We start from the raw sequence: 18294 nt of genomic DNA, 5'->3' as shown, positions 1-18294 counted from the left end.
GTCCGATATTAGATCTGGTCTGGAGTTAAGTTAGGTTGCACCTCCAATCTGGATTTGCAGAATTTCAAGATGAAATGGGCATATTAAACACAAGAATTTTAGTTGTGAAAAAAAGTACAGGCTACTCTACAAAACTCACATAATACACTTAGAGGCTGTGTATCAAAATTTGAGTTTAAATTTATTGAAATGGAGATCTGTTAGTAAAATCCTTGGCAATGGATCCGGAATAAATAACCTGTGACTTTGACGGGTTTCAGAAAAAAATATATATATTAAATCCTACCTGATTAAACTAGAGGGTGTATAACTTATGGATTCATTTACTGCACTCTGAACTCTCGTTCAGATCCAAAAACAAGCCAAGGGAGATCAATGTCAGACTACAACACTACTCTGTGAAGAAGAGAATCTTGGAGGTTTCTAGACATAGACACCACTTTCTATCAATATCATGCCTACACAGGTGTTCTCTGACCTATGCACTGTCATTTTAATAAAACTCAAACTTAAGCCAATAACTGTAAAACTATTACTGAAGAAAATTAGATGTCAAAGGGTGTTTACATTGAAACTTGCTTTGAATGAAGGGAGGATCCATACTTTACGTGACAACTGCGTAGCGGACTAATTTTAGAGCAGTCTGAGTGCTGGTTATACCTATACTGATCTACGCCAGGGGAGAGAACACTACCTCTCGCTGTTACTGGTCTACCTGTGTCTCCTACCGATCTCCTCTTCTTTGGAGATGAACCAGTCATCATAGTGTGTTTTATTGGCCAGAACAAAAGTGATGCAAGTGAACACTCACAACAGAGAAAGTCACCTTCAAGTCACCATCAGATTGGTCTGCTTTGCCCCTGAAAAAGTGTTAAGGACACAGAAAACCTGACAAATATAACACGACTTAACCAGGACATAAAGTTACAAGAATCTCTAAATATACTTTCCATGGACCCAATTTAATATTGTTGGGTAAGCTTTCTAAATTGTTTAATATTTTGCATAAACATTTAAATAATTTTTTTTTAACATCATATATAGAAAAAATAAAAAAACAAATATCAATAGTATAAAAATTCTACAAAATCCAAATATTTTCACAATATTTAATGATTTTAAAAGCGTATATAAATATATTGATTCATTTGGAAAGCTTATCTGTGGAGTTAGATGGATGATATGTTCCAGTTTGATAGTCTCTACCAGAAATAGTTGGCTGGAACATGGTGTAGGACCTGTGATGTTGTTTGTGTGAGTTGTGTGTATGGAAAGTCTGCATTGGTTTATTCCCACCAGAATGACCATACTGGTACAGCCCAGTCAAGGAGGACATAGCAGATGATAAATTCCCTTATTATAATATTGCAAAGCTTGAGGGGAGGCTTTGGTTGCTAGAGAATCCTACAGTTTATGTCAAACCATTAAAAATAGACTGGGAAAAAAGTGTATTAGTTATGGTGCATGACATGTCCCTTAATGGGTTACTTAAAGCACCATGGTCATTTAGAGGTTTGAAGTGGCCATTGTGCAATAACTGTGTATGAGCTGCCCTCCACTCTTGGCAGCCTACTTTAGAGTTCTGAGTATTCTAGGCTGGCTAATGTTAATTCTGTGCATATTTTTTGCAAAGGTGATCATTTAACAGTCTCTTTTGGGCCATGACTTAACAGCAGCAAGGCAGGAGGCTCAGCACCCAACAGAACCCACGTAAGAGCCAAACCATTGCAAAATAGTTTGCTCCCTTACTGCAAAACAACACCAGGGTTCTCTTGGCATCATAGTGCAGTAGACAACAGAGTAGCTGCAGAAGAACTTAAAAGGCACCAAGAGCTTTAATGAACTTGAATGTCAGTTTATTAATTATATTAATTCTTTAATGCTGATTGGCGCGTAGGAGAAGGATTAAATCATTTTTACCACTATGTAAATATGTTTTTTCTAGTAACTATATGCTTACTTGCACACACCATATCAAGTAGGAAGAATAAGAGCTTATAACTAGGACATGCAGTTGGGAGAGGTTTTGAGGTCACAGACAGTGTTGTAAACATTGGAACAGATGGAAGTCTTGCTTATATAAGGTGATCTTGGAACATGTCTACATCTGAGGTGAGCTTATTACTGACAGATACATGGTAACACTGAATTGTGTCTGAATGTTTCATTAGAATCAGACAAACTAAAGTTGTAAGGAAGCCAGAATTTAACAAAAAGAAGATCACAAAGCCTATACATAGCATCAATGTATTCAATTAATGGCATAAGTTCAACAAAAATATATATTTATTTTTTTAATAAATTTGTGGTAATTGTGTGGGGGGGGAGGATTTACAATAGACCAATAAAGGTTAGTGAATACTAACAGAGTTGTCAGGAACTCACGATGAATTAAAAGTGAATTTCAAATTTAAGACCAAACTAGCCAAAATGAAAACTGGAATGATTTAGGGGTATTTTCTAATCTGGGGCATTTAAATTTACATTTTGGAATTCACTTTGAGGGCAAGTGGAAAACAGGACAGGCTGTGCAGTCTGCTAGCTGCTGCTAACCTGCCTGAGGTAAAACTGCGAATTCAGGAGTGTGTCCTAAAGTAACACTCTAAGTGTCAGTGGTGCCTAGTTTCCAGATTTCTGCGAGGAATAAGTTATCAATCTAGACTGGTTCAGTAGGAACCTGTGTTTTTTATTAGAATATTAGATCATAATTTGTTCATTAATATTTTAGGATGCTAATTTTAGTTTTGTCATTCTTTATATATTTTTCTCTTGGAAGCTGTGATTTTAAATAGCAAAATCAACCAAAACGCAGTGGGAAGATTGTTCAGATTTATTTTACTTTCCATTATGTATAAATTCCTTGCATTTTAAAACAGTTTATTTAATATTTGATATACTGCACTATTACCCAGGGTGTGTTTTCATCATAAAAGCACAAAGTGAGCATTGCAGGACTTAAAAGTCAGATATACCCCAAATTAGAAAAAAAAAATCCTCTAAATTATTCCTGTTTTCATTTTGGCTAGTTTGGTCTTAAATTTGAAATTCTCAGATATCACTATATCTTACTGTATTACTTATGATGAGTGTCCTGACTCCATCCATTGGTTTAAACTATCAAACAGATTATGAACGGTTTAATAAACCAGGATCTTCCTGGACACACTGATTTAGCAGAATTATCAATATATAGAGCTTGTCACCCCAACACTCTCAGACAATCAATGTACTCCAGTTTGGATGAAAACAAGATTGATAATGGGGAATAGTGATGTCCCGAATGGTTCACTGGCGAATAGTTCCTGGCGAACATAGCTTGTTCGCGTTCGCCACGGACGGCGAACATATGCGATGTTCGGTCCGCCCCCTATTCGTCATCACTGAGTAAACGTTGACCCTGTACCTCACAGTCAGCAGACACATTCCAGCCAATCAGCAGCAGACCCTCCCTCCCAGACCCTCCCACCTCCTAGACAGCATACAATTTACAGGGGGCTTGTTGTCACCTTTCGGGGACCCTTGGTGTTGTACGTGGCTGGGTGGAGGAAGAGACCTTCAATGACATCAGTGAGGACAAGGAACGGGACATGGCTAGCTTGGTATCCAACCTTTTTTGCGGTTGTGCAAATGGACTGTTTGCGGTTGTTTGCGGTGCGTTAAACGGGGAGTTTGGTCTGTCACTGTGAAGCGGGCGTAACCCTTACAATACCTGATCGATACAACATCATACCTGATGTTTTAAAGCACATTATTCCAAACAATTTAGGAATGTTAGGCGATTTATGCCCTTTATGGATTAAAACCAGACTCTGCATCAACTATGTAATTTTCCATGGGAGTTTTGCCATGGATCCCCCTCCGGCATGCCACAGTCCAGGTGTTAGTCCCCTTGAAACAACTTTTCCATCACTATTGTGGCCAGAAAGAGTCCCTGTGGGTTTTAAAATTCGCATGCCTATTGAAGGCTATGGCGGTTAGCCCGGTTCGCCCGTTCGCGAACATTTGCGGAACTTCGCGTCCGCCTTTCGCGAACGGAAAATTTTATGTTTGCGACATCACTAATGGGGAAATGTTAATTCCACATTATTAATAAAGCCTAGAAGGGCACAGCTGCAGACAATCAGAAAAGCCCTAGTTTATATCAAACTGTTTCTATAAAGTTTGGTATTAAACCTGTAAATAATGCCAGGACACTCTAAACAACATAACCACTACAGTTATTTTAGAGTGTTTCCATTAAAGGGATTCTCCAGTGCCAGGAAAACATATTCGTTTTCCTGGCACTGCAGGACCCTGGAGTGCCCCTCTCCCTCCCACCCCACATTCCAAGTTGCTGAAGGGGTTAAAACCCCTTCAGTGACTTACCGGAGTCCAGCGCTGATGTCCCCCTGGTCAGGCTCCGCCTACTCTCCTCCCCCATTGAGGTCAGCAGGCAGGGGAGACCTAATGCGCTTGCGCGGCAATGGCCGGGCACGCGCATTAGACCTCCACGTAGGAAAGCATTATTCAATGCTTTCCTATGGGGATTTCGGCGACGCTGGAGGTCCTCACATAGCGTGAGGACGTCCAGCATCTTATAACACACTTTTTGTGTTCTAAGAACCCGGAAGTCCCTCTAGCCACTAGAGAAGGACTTAAACCTGCAAGGTAAATATTGCAGTTTATGAAAACTGCAATAATTACACTTGCAGGGTTAAGGGTAGTGGGAGTTGGCACCCAGACCACTCCAATGGGCAGAAGTGGTCTGGGTGCCTGGAGTGTCTCTTTAAGTAACTACAAGTGGTTACTTGTGAAGGGGAATCTGTGCAATGTATCTAGCAGGTGTAAGCTTTCTATCACTAATATTATTTGAATTATTACCAGGAGGTGGGATAGCAACCTTTGGCCTGGGGTGGGAGAGTACAAATGAATGGCATTTTTTGTGCACAAAATTCACAGACCAATGTGGATGGTTCTACTCACACTGTGCATGCAATATATATCCATTTGACAGATGAAGACTGCTGGAGTTGCGAAGTGTGCCATCATATACCCCTGTAACATCCATCAGTATGACCTGCATACTATATCAGAACATTTACAGAGACCTGTTAAGCACGGACTCCAGTATTGACAACCACTGTGTGCTACTAATATCATGATCTCTGTCTCATTTCACCAGTCCCTGAGGTCAACGGTGAACACTTCCTTCAGGGTACAACAAACATACTCATTGTAGTCTGGCAGTCTGGACAGTCTCTGATACCGCAGTCCACTGGAGTATATCCTACTGGTTCAGTCCAGGCCTAGAGAGCAGTGAGAGAACAGACCACCAGCCCAGGTAAAAACCCATACAGTGCTAGGCTAGCGAAGGTCCTGCACAATTTGGGTCTGTTACCTCACTCCTGCAGAATTGTGTAGACATTCAGCCCAATGCACATGCTGCTATTTGAATTTTCAGAAGAGTGTTTTGAGGCTACAGAACACTGCTCCCTTGCCAGCCCTCTCCTGATTATTTCACATTCATTAATATAAACATAACATAAGGAGCTTCCCAAATTATAAATAGATAAAACATTTTATTTGTTGAATATTTGTGTTAAAATAGCAGTCTAATCACCATAACCACTACATGCCAATGCTAGTCGGCCACTATTCTTCTTGGTCAAACCGTTTATATTAAGCAATCCTTGAGGCACCTGCAGCCTGGCCCCCACTTGCCAGGATTGTTAATGCGCATAGAATAGAAGTGAAATTTTCAACAATCTCATCCATATATCACAATTACAACTAGCAATTCCAACTAAGAACCAAGGGGTTGTACCTGTAGCCTAACAGCAGCCTAACTACAATATACGCATGCAGTGGTTATACTGCTTAGGGTTATCTTTTAAAAATAAAATCTTTTATTTATAGTCCTTTCAAGATTGGCACAACATATTAATTAAAATAGAACAATTCCTATAAATTAAGGATCACAGTCATGTTGCATTCTAGCCAAGCAGCAAAAAACACTTGGGCTGTAGGAAAGTACTCTGCATTCCTCATTAAAGCCAATATTACAATTATCTCCCCTGTTAGCATTTCATGGGTGAACAGGTGCACTTTCCAGGAAGACGAGTGTGTATTGTACTTAGTGTGTTGTATTTTCCAATCACTTCTTACTTGCCTTGGCTCTTCAAGTCATGGTTCCTTTCTCTGCTGACGTCAGCAGCACCCTATACAAATATTTCCACTAAGCCGGTATCTTCAATACGATACAATTAACTCAGACTATCCCTGGTACATTTAAGCTCTGCTATGTTTGAGATGTAGCACATCAGTTCATAGTTTGACACAAACTAATGTAAAATTAAATCCATTGTGGTTGCCACAAAATCAGGGAACTAACCATTATATTGGCAGGTAGATACAAAACAAATACATAGCAATGTAAACATCAGTAATTTGACATTTAAAACCTTAGAGCAGATTTTACTGCTGTGGAGCTATGCAAAATCTGCTACATTAACTGCGTTAGGCACAAAAAGGCATTTTATGTAAATGATGCAAAATCAATTTTTTTATGCCAAAATGGCTAAATAGCAATCATTTTCCAAATCAGCTAAATATGCCGTTTATTTTATATAGTGATTCATTCATTTCCAACATGCTTATTTTATTGAACTGCTTCATTCCAAACTCAATGAATGTATAACCAAGGTTTCTCATATGCCTCAATAACCATAAGTAATTTAAATATTCATTTTAATTATAATATTTATGTATTTAATTATTTACAAAATTCATAACATACAGTTAATTAAGATTAATTCGTTTAATTGACTCCTGGCAACTGATCGGAAAGCAGACACTAGCTCATACAGTTAAAATAACTGAATTTAATTTGGATTTGCCTTTAGTAAATAGGAGAAATGCAGATAATTTTTACTGAGTTTTGCTGATCTGAACTGCATTTAGATGTTAATGACTAATCTTGTGTTAGTTATGGCTTTCTCTGATGTCACCAAGTCACCAAATGCAGCAGTAGTGAATTGGAAGGACAGGTGCTGTCATATGTCACATTGTGCGTTCAGTGGCAGCATTTCTCCAGGCCTCCCAACTGTCCTGAATATGGCAGAACCATTCCGATTTTAGGCTCCTGTCCAGCAATCCTGGGTTTGGTTCCCTGGTGTTCCGCTTTAGTGGACAACAGGGAACTATCCCGGGAAAGCATAGCTTAAGCACATCATTAATATTATTATTATCGGCATTTATATAGTGCCAATATATTCCATAGTGCTTTACAATATTATAAGAGGGGGAGATTTAACAATAAAAGAGACAATTACAAAAACGTACAGGAACAATAGGTTGAAGAGGACCCTGTTTAAGTGAGCTTACAGTCTAGAGGATTAGACCCTCTGTTACGCTAAGAGCACCAGGACCATACACAAAGCAATGTAACATTAAGCTGTGAATGCTCTGTCCTTAAAGGGTCCCATCAGAGTGATTGTCCGTCAGCTTGGCGTATCCATTTAAGGTACTTTCCGCCCCTTTGGGCAGTGAAAGAAATTAAGGTTGCATCACTTGCCTGCCCACCTCTGTTCTAGTTTACATTCCTCCCTGTGTTGGAATGTATGTTGTTCACACAGCTCTGCATAGCTGAGTCAGGACTGCAGGCCCCCCAACTGTCCCCATTTTGGGCTCCTGTCCTGTTGTCCACATCCGCTGACACCAAGGAATTGTCCTCAGCCAGTGTACGTGTACGTGGTCCATTTGCATGCTACAATGACGAGCATGGAAACCTACGATGTGGCCTTTTAGGAAGGAGTACAGGTAACCCCATACTGAAAATCATGTCCAGAAATCGAAATTAGATTTAAATTCACATATGCTTGATAAAATAGTTTACATCTTAACCATCTTGCTAATTGCATGCCAAAAATATATATTTATAAACAGAGCGTGTACTATTGCAACAGAAAGGAGTTTTTAGAAAAAGCTATTAGATTGATTTTTAGAAGAGTTGATGCAAATACAGTGTGCATAGGCAATCTTTCAAAATGCACAGCCACTCATAATGCTGATTCATTCAAACACACCATAAGACACTGTCTGTAAGCAGGAATATCGTTTGGAACCAATGCAGTCACTGTCCTCGTTTACATACTGTTCCTTCTCTACGCACAGCTTATCGTGTGTTATTATCGACTGGCAGATCTTCCTCTTGATGTGTTCCTCAGCACTGTGTGGAATACCCTGTATCTTACAGCGTGCACAGCTGCCACATATAAAATAACACATCCTTGTGTACATAGCTTACAAAATGATGAGCTCATACATTAAACAGCCTCTGCTAACCTCACGCTCTGTGTCAATAAAGCTACACGTGTCCCTATTGCAGAAGAATATTCAAATATCTGCACAAGTCCTATGTTTCATGTACAAAAGTGAGAGAGAGAGAGAGAGAGAGAGAGAGAGAGAGAGAGAGAGAGAGAGAGTTTATGTAAATGTAAAAAAAGAGCCTGGTATTGACATGATACTCTAAACAAGCTACCACAACAACATAGCACATTGTATACATAGTGCTATAACCCATACCACTCCTATACCTTTATTATGATATGTTGCATCTTCGCCTTTGTAGCCAAAAATCCTTGCACTGTCCCAGGGTAAAGGCCCTGGGTAAACCTCTCCCTCTCCAGGCTCCACCAATCATGAGCTCTCCTTATGGCCTAGGGGTCCCGTCTTATTCTACTATATGTTTTATGTAGTTTATCCCCAGCTGCAATTCCACTCATCAAATAATATTGGTATGACTGCTCTATGAGAGCAGAGAGAATGAGAATCGGAGATCATTTCAAGTTGTGCATGTACTGTAAGTACCACGTGACACTGGCAGGCCAGAAGAAAGAATCTGGCTACCTGGTAGACAGCTCTGCTGGGCTGTATCATACCTGCATATATTTTGTTTTTTACAAATCCCACATCTCTGCTGTTATCAGCCATTCCCAGAGCTGAGACTTCATGAAAAACCCACCAAATATTTTGCAATTATGCAACATTGCTGTGGTGATCACAGTGACGTTCATAGTTTAACACAGAAATCACAAATAGGCTCACAGGCCCACGCAAGAATCTCTCTCTGATAGGCACCTGAGATTCACTGTGCTTTCACTCATTTTCCACACATAAACATCACACCTCATTTTTTTTTCACTCAGTAAAATATTTGTATTTTTTTTTTAGAGAGAATAAAAATGTATTTGTTTTGCACTAAATGAACAGCGGCTTTTCTACCCAGAAGGTACACAACAGACACCTCTGATACCATGTTCATTGAGACATGATGTGTCATTCCCTCACAGTCATCACATAGCTCCTCCCTTCACACAGATATACTTTCTGGACTCATCATCAATTCCACAAGTGCACTCTCCTTACAGACACAAGGTTCACACACTGACATACAGACCCACTCGACACCCTCAGACAATGGTTATACAAATGCGTACAGATCGCACTGTACAGAGCAAAATTACAAACACATCTATGATGTCCTTACTTGATTAAGTCTCTACACATACTTACTAACCTTACAACCACTACAAATGCACACAACCATGGGAGATACATAGCACTGATGCACCCTTCTCAATCACACACAAACTACAGGTACTACCTACATACATGTACTAATAGTTTTACACTCCAAACAAGCCTTTATTCATTCTTCTCACACAGACGACTGGCTAAACAAGGCACCGTCCTCACATACCACAAATAAATCTGTCTCGCCCGCACATACACAAGTCATTCTACCCAGATACAATAGATGAAAACTCCTCACACAATGATGTGCGCGTATGCACACACTCTCCAGACACAGGTTTACTTACAGGCTGACACCATATTATTACTGCCATACCAGGAACACTGACTGGCCATCACTTACTGCTGAAGTACGCAACCTTCGCCACTCCAGATGTTGTGGAATACATCTCTCCTAATACTTTGCCATCATTATGGGCGTGAGAGCATTTTGGCAGATGTAGTCACAGCATCAATATCATTCATCTTCCATTATCCAGGGCGCATTAACCCAGAGTCCTGGATTAAGTCCTCAGTTCCTCAAGGAATATACAGAAATGAAGATAGCCGCAACGCAAGATTACGTATCCAAGAAATGTGTTTTTTATTCCACTAGAACATGGACCTGACAACGTTTCGACCCAATAAGGGTCTTTGTCTTTGTTTATGTTTTGCCACATGCACAGAGCAGAAACAAACACTCAACATAACATAATCTGTGGAGAAAAAAATACTCAGCATCATACACTATTTGCAGAAATAAAAAATTACGACACCATACCCTGTTTCTGTACCTTCTGCAAAAATAAAGGCTGATCATCACATAAAGAATGTAACAGCAAAATGATATACATGCTAATAAGAATAAATAAATAAATACGTATATGGTTTGTGTGTCCCTCACACACACCAAATAGCAAATAAAATACAAAAAAGTGGGAAAACCACAATATGTATAAAAATAAATATAACCACCTGGAAAATTCAATATCCTACCTTTCTCTGACCATCACATACTCTAGTCAAATATAAAGACTGACCATCACATAATCTGGTCAAATATAAAGACTGACCATCACATAATCTGATCAAATATAAAGACTGACCATCACATAATCTGGTCAAATATAAAGACTGACCATCACATAATCTGATAAAATATAAAGACTGACCATCACATAATCTGATCAAATATAAAGACTGACCATCACATAATCTGATCAAATATAAAGACTGACCATCACATAATCTGATCAAATATAAAGACTGACCATCACATAATCTGATCAAATATAAAGACTGACCATCACATAATCTGATCAAATATAAAGACTGACCATCACATAATCTGATCAAATATAAAGACTGACCATCACATAATCTGATAAAATATAAAGACTGACCATCACATAATCTGATAAAATATAAAGACTGACCATCACATAATCTGATCAAATATAAAGACTGACCATCACATAATCTGATAAAATATAAAGACTGACCATCACATAATCTGATCAAATATAAAGACTGACCATCACATAATCTGGGCAAATATAAAGACTGACCATCACATAATCTGATCAAATATAAAGACTGACCATCACATAATCTGATAAAATATAAAGACTGACCATCACATAATCTGATCAAATATAAAGACTGACCATCACATAATCTGATCAAATATAAAGACTGACCATCACATAATCTGATCAAATATAAAGACTGACCATCACATAATCTGGGCAAATATAAAGACTGACCATCACATAATCTGGGCAAATATAAAGACTGACCATCACATAATCTGGTCAAATATAAAGACTGACCATCACATAATCTGGGCAAAAATAAAGACTGACCATCACATAATCTGGTCAAATATAAAGACTGACCATCACATAATCTGATCAAATATAAAGACTGACCATCACATAATCTGATCAAATATAAAGACTGACCATCACATAATCTGATCAAATATAAAGACTGACCATCACATAATCTGATCAAATATAAAGACTGACCATCACATAATCTGATCAAATATAAAGACTGACCATCACATAATCTGGGCAAATATAAAGACTGACCATCACATAATCTGGGCAAATATAAAGACTGACCATCACATAATCTGGGCAAATATAAACACTGATCATCACATACCCTGGGCAGAACAAGTCATAAAGACAAATTCAACATAAATGATGTCAAATGATGCGGATAGCGTAGAAAAACAAGTATTTGAGAGTAATTCTTTATTGTGTAATGGGTCAAGTAATACTGTGTTTACAGGGTCTCATATTGTCCATCTCAATGAACCTCCAGATGACTAACTTTTCAACAAGTTCTGTGCCATGTCCCTGTTGGTTAGGAAATACATGCTGTACATTTTTTTCTTGGAAAGGAAGGCAGTGGCATGTATTTATTTATTTTGCAATGGAATGTTCTCACTGACATGCAGGGTAGCGATGCATAACTTAATGGATCATTTGGAACAAGATAGTATCAGAAAGTGGGAGAAAGTGGCAGTAACATTAAATATCTAAACAAATGGTTGCTGTCCCAGTCACCACCTTTTCCCATCCTACCCCATCAATGGTTGTTTGGGTACTGTATTCCCCATAGGTAATGTAATTCCCAATACTGCAAACCATGGCTAGCTGTCACGATTCGGGGAACCCAACACGCTAACACACACACACACAGAAAAGGTGCAGTACCGGACCTTAGAGTGGCGGGCTAAGCACACACAGAATAGTCAGGAGACAAGCCGAGTAAGGGGAACCAGAAGACAGAATAACGAGAAACAAGCCGAGGTCAAAGGGTAGGAGAAAGTCACAAAGTCAGATTAACAAGCCAGAGAGTACGTAACCAGAAACACAAGTTCGGTAGCAATACTAGCAAGCAAAGACCACAACAGGGCAGGGAGGAACAGGAAAGGTTAGTATTCAAACCATAAGGTTAATTCTGATTGGATAATTTCCAATCAGAATTAACAATCACACGTGGGAGATATCTAAACCTCCCACTGTGATTGAGGCACTGTGCCTTTAACGCCGGGTCAGGTTACTGACCCCGGCGTCTAATATCTTGGGCGGTCTCCCAGCGTGCAGCGTCATGCATGCTGCCGCTGGGGGACGTGGAGGAAGACGGGGGCGGCATCCGAGACTGGAAGGATGCCGCTCGCCGAGCCCAGGAGGAAGAGGGGCACGCGGACGGCTGGAGGGTGAGTACTGCCAGCGGAGTGCAGCCTCCCCTCACAGCCGCCCGCGGGATCCAGACAATAGCCGCAACTGACCTATTCTATGTAACTTGGAGGTCTAGTGGGGCCAGAGAGCAAGTTAATATGTTCTTCGTCAGGCACAGACCCTCAATGCTAATGTTTGTATGGTATGAAAAGCCAATTGCAAGAGCAGAGTATTTTAACAAGTACCTCCAGTGGGACGTGGCTCTGTGCAGATATATTGCTGGTGAGCACACAATCAATTATCTACATTAATAAAAAGAGCAAAGAAATTAACAAAGACAAAAACAGCAAATAAATAATGTCCACATATTCGGGCCTGGTTAATGGCTATTTAGATAATTACAATTATTTATATAGAACCAACATATTCAGTAGCACAAGTAAACAAGACAAACACGTAATTCTAACAAAACATGATTGACATACTGGAACAGTAGATGAATAGGACCCTGCCCAAAGGGGCTTACAATCGAAAAGCCAGGTTTGGAACTACAGCTACAGGTCAGTTACCCAAATATTAGATCAGTGTTATTTATATTTTTATAATATAGGGGCTGCATTGTACATAGCTACTTGGGATTAGAATCTACTGAATCAATGATAAAACAAAACACAACCTGCAGGTTTTTAGCACGTATATAGTTCCACAAACATATTGGGCATTACAAGAAGAGATAATGGAATCTTATACTCTGTACTCTGTATGGTGAAAGAACGGAAAAGGGGAAGGCTTCGAAATACTGATATGTTTATCGATATATTGAATATTTTATAGGATGGGAAACAGATTCATGTAAATTACGTCAGACAACTTTGCACCAAAGCCCTTTGAAATCTGTTAATGCACAAAGGAAGAAAACGTTCACTTTCCAGGCAGATAAGGTAATAATTAGAAATAATAGTGGTGAGTCCTGATAGCCAGAAAGTGTGTCTATCAAAAACAAGGTGAGAGGGAATAGGACAGTGTCTATCAAAAACTAGGTAAGAGCGAGAATAGAACAGTGTAATAGATAATGTAATAGATTGCACAGATACTTTTTACCATAACCTACATAAATAACTGTTAACCTATGTGAGACAAGGGCATTATATGTTGCAGTTACACTGTCTGAACAGATGGACCATTTAACCTGCTACAGATATGGACATAAACAGGGACACATTAACCAACATTCAACAAGAACATTGGATGTCAATCAGGGATCTAATGTAGCATGGCAATCATTTCAACTGTTTTGAATGCAGAAATAAGGGAAATGTGCTGATATAATGTTTAATGAGCAAATTATTCAATATAAGCAAGCGTACAATGTCAGTTGTATGTGTATTTGTTTATGCCTAGGTTTTGGGGGAAAAAAAATCCTTAATGAATTATCATATATATTTGTGTCTGTTTGTGAAGAGGTGATAATACTAATTTGGCAACAACTGCCCAAAAATACCAATTTATTTTTTATCCCAGACTCCCTCTTTCCTTCACAAAGCCTTTGGCATGTATAACAAACCAATATAGTTCTATGCATTCTGTGCATTTTGATGTTTTTTTTATTCCATGGTTTAAGGCTTAAAATACAAATAAAACATAATTACCCATCTGATTCCTTGAATGCTGCTGGGAAGATCGTCATTTCTTTGCTCCACTTGGATCTCGTAGGAGTAACTCCTGAAGAAGTGCATCTTGCTCCTGTGCCTCGTATCATGTGGAGGTAACTCTCAGATAGTCTTTAGGTAAACACACTTTATCAGCGGTGATTCAACTGGACAGTCTGTCAGAAAAAAAAAAACAAGATCTAACCCATGCACTGATACGTGTATTGAGCTCACAGCCATCCAGATGCGGTTTCAAATGATTGTTTTTATAGTAGATTGTAGCTCATAGGATTGCATTGAATACCTGCTCATCAGCAGGGTTATCTAGCACTGCCTGGGGTCTGGAGAGGAATGTTTCCAGAAGAAGTGTCTGGAGAAGGAAGAGGTGCTCCAGTAGTTCACTGTTCTCTCACAATGTGTTGCTTAGCATTGTACACAGGGCTGTCTGTCTCTTGGGAGGAGGCAGAGAATAGTAGTTAAATGTCACTGCTTCTTTCAGTGTTTCCCCTTGTTAACTCTGTGTTCTCCAGACGGCTGTATAGAACGTTGGGACAGAACGTGGAATACTGACAGGTGCCTTCATGCAAATCCAGAAATCAGTTCAACGTTCTCATCGTCTTACCGTGTCCATTGAGGCACAGTGTTAATTAACCTGTTCATTTCTGTCTGACTCTAGCCTGAACCTTATATCCTGCTAATAATAGCCACTCTTACAGAATACATACCGCCCCAGCGCCCCAGGCGCCCGCACAGTGGGAGGCAGGAAGTTAAGTGGCCGGTGTATTAATCGGTTTCTGTATGAGCCATGCAGACTTGTGGCTAAGCTGTGCAGGTGGTTATTGTAGCAGAGTTAGACCGGATCCGTTTACTGGCAGGGCTGAGGTGGCTTTGAGAATGAGGTGGCTGGGGACTTCCTATAAGCAGAGCTGGCATGCACTGACTCTGCCTCCAACCAATCTAGCTACACAAATAGTTGGCACAGGTGACACGGGCTGTGAACAAACGAACACTCCCCAAAAAAGCAGAGGTAAGAAAACACACCAAGGGAGGGATAAAATAAAAGAATAGAGGTAAAAAGGAGAAATAATGAGAGGCTGGCACGGTGTCAAGGTTGGAGTAAGATGTCTAATATTGACAGGGAGGTGATGTCGTGTATGGGGATTCTGGCACGTGTACCTGTCAAAATACCTCAATACGTTGATTTGGTTATTATTCTGCTGGATCCACAGTCATCTACAAGTTTGAACATGACATGCAACACTTTGTGCATGTATTGTATATGTTATGTGATTTATTTTATTATGTATTTTTACAATTTTATTACTAAATGTTGTTTTACAGCAGTTAGATGTCAGAGACTGTTTTTGCCTTGTCAGGCTCACAAGAACACCTACAGGCACAAACACATTCTCACTGTCATCATGGTTGCAAACTGCCTGGGACTGATGGAAGTCACACTCCAAAGCTGCTGTCATTTATGTCTCTCCCATACAAATTAATGGTTACATCCAAATGTGTGCTTCCCATCAGTCTCAGCCAGCACATGGAGCACTATCCATGGAGCATTGGAGCTGCTCTAAGGTTGATTGATGCTACAGTTCAAAGTAATGTGTCACAGTATGTAACATGATTTTCATTGAATAACATATTGTCCCCGAAAAATGCCAATTATTTAGGATACTTTCACTGAAAGCTGAGGGGAAGTGGTGTTTTATATCGTATGCTATGTTTACCTTCATCAAATGTAATTGCTTCTTTAAATTAAATGGTTATAATTTTACTAAGATACTTACAACGTGCATGAAATGTTATACTTAATTTTATTTATATAGTGCCAACATACACTGATTAGCCACAACATTAAAACCACCTTCCTAATATCATGTAAGGTTCCCTGGTGCTGCCAAAACAGCTCTGATGCTTGAGGCATGGACTCCATAAGATTTCTGAACCGTGTCTTGGTATATGGCACCAAGACATTAGCAGCAGATCCTTTAAAGGTACACTAGGTACCCAGACCACTTAATCTCACTGACCTGTCCCCTTACCCCTGTAGCTGCAAACACTGTAGTTTCACAGAAACTGCAATGTTTATACTCCAGGGTTAAGACTGCCTCTAGTGGCTGCCTAGCTACCAGACAGTCACTAGAGAAACGTCCTACTGTTTGACGGAGAATAACTCTGTTAAACGACGCTGGACAATGCAATAATTACTGTTGCTGGGTTAAGGGACCTGGGACACTGCACCCAGACCACTTCAATGAGCTGAAGTGGTTTTGGTGCCTATAGTGTCCCTGTAAAATAATAAAATGTTAGCACTGTGTGTGCAATCAATGCCTGCCAGACAGAGTTGAGTTAAATGACAATTTAATGATGCTGTGTTCTTATACATGCTTTGCTGTTACACGTACAGATGTTATGATGATCGACATTTTGAAGTCTACATTTTGAAAGTTTTGGAAAGTATATGACTATTCTGCAAAGCTGTACATGTACTTTTGGAAAACAAAGCATTCCAATAATTGCAAAAAAGACTAATTTGCCAAACAGGAATAGGGGGGAGAGGGGGAGTGATCGTCATTCTCCCAGCTACTGCCCTCATGAAGTAGCAGCTGACAGCAATAGAACATGAGATAAGATGAAGTATTGTCTGCTTCTCACTTGAGAGCAATATATAAAACGTGTATTATTGCTTCGCTAGACAGAATTGTAGTGATTTTAAACCCAATTGAAACACGTAGGACAAAACAGCCAGAGAAAAATAGCAGATGAGTTGGTGAATTTTCCAGGACAGCTATTTGATCCTGAAATATTTTCAGTTTTATTTTCTGCACACAACGGTTTACATGTTTAGCAAAAAAACCTCATCAAAAAAAACCCCACCAAAACCTCATTAGAAATCAGTATAATCTCCAAAATGTTTTTATTCTACTCTGTTCCCTGGGGTATATATTCTAACTAATGGAATAAACCTCTGTTAAAGGGACACTCTCGACCCCGAGAGCATCTTTTTTTCCCCATCAACCATCTTTATTTTCAGGATTCGACCGATCACACAATTGCTTAAAATTCAGAACGAACCGAATCTCCGGTGCTTGTCCCCAGGATTCCCTGGTAACCCAACAACTTACTCACCCGTACAATACACTGGGGTAAATCTAGCAAAATGCCTTGGAATTGGGGGCAATTTCATTATTAGGATGTTCATAATGTGTACCTCTGTCATATCTATACTTTTTTTAAGGTTCGGTGTTGTTGAACGTATTACAGGGGTAATAATAAAGAAAAGCCTTGTTGGTATCCAGCATTTCACTTCTAACACATTACACATAGAGATTGGTGACACTGAAGCCACTGCTTTCTTTTCATTTTCATAGGTTTATAAACCTAGGACAATTATAATCTTTATTGCAACTCATTTTCATGTTTTTTGGGGGCTGTTTAGCTACAGATAGCAGCCCACTGTAAAATTCAGGAACACTATCAGACAGACCAGTTAACAACTTATTTTTGGAGAATTTACTATCCCTAAAGATAATGACCTAACTGAGAGACAAGCAGGTTTCTCTCCATGACAGTGAACTGTACTTGGGATTATTGGAGACAGCAAAACAAATGTCTAATATTTCTGAATTGGGGCATAAACCAGCCTGTGACAGGTAAGCCACCTAAGTCAAGTTATTTGTGGACTGGGTTTCCCATGATACTCTGTCATCCATCCATTATTAATATAATATTAGTATATGTACCTTTACTAATCTGTGACACGGTAAAACCCAATGGACAGATAACATTTTCAAGTTTATGGTGAAGATGCATCACATAAACATGGGAGAAACTAAATGCGCGTTTGTGACTCACTTAGGTCCTTTGCGTCATGCAACTGTATAAAATGA

General features: G+C 39.4%; 1 protein-coding gene across 1 annotated transcript in view; it reads right to left on the bottom strand.

Moving 5' to 3' along the window:
• Positions 1-15087, bottom strand: part of RAPGEF3 (Rap guanine nucleotide exchange factor 3) — a 71070-nt gene extending 55983 nt beyond the window's left edge. The window contains exon 1 of the mRNA XM_063428302.1: positions 14399-15087. Coding sequence (XP_063284372.1) covers positions 14399-14485 — 87 coding nt within the window. The 5' untranslated portion in view covers positions 14486-15087. The remainder of the gene's footprint in view (positions 1-14398) is intronic.
• Positions 15088-18294: the final 3207 nt, after the last annotated feature.

The sequence above is a fragment of the Pelobates fuscus genome, chromosome 1 (assembly GCF_036172605.1).
Source record: "Pelobates fuscus isolate aPelFus1 chromosome 1, aPelFus1.pri, whole genome shotgun sequence".
Classification (NCBI taxonomy): domain Eukaryota; kingdom Metazoa; phylum Chordata; class Amphibia; order Anura; family Pelobatidae; genus Pelobates; species Pelobates fuscus.
Note: the sequence above shows the minus strand (reverse complement) of the source record. Positions and strands in the feature narration are given on the sequence as shown.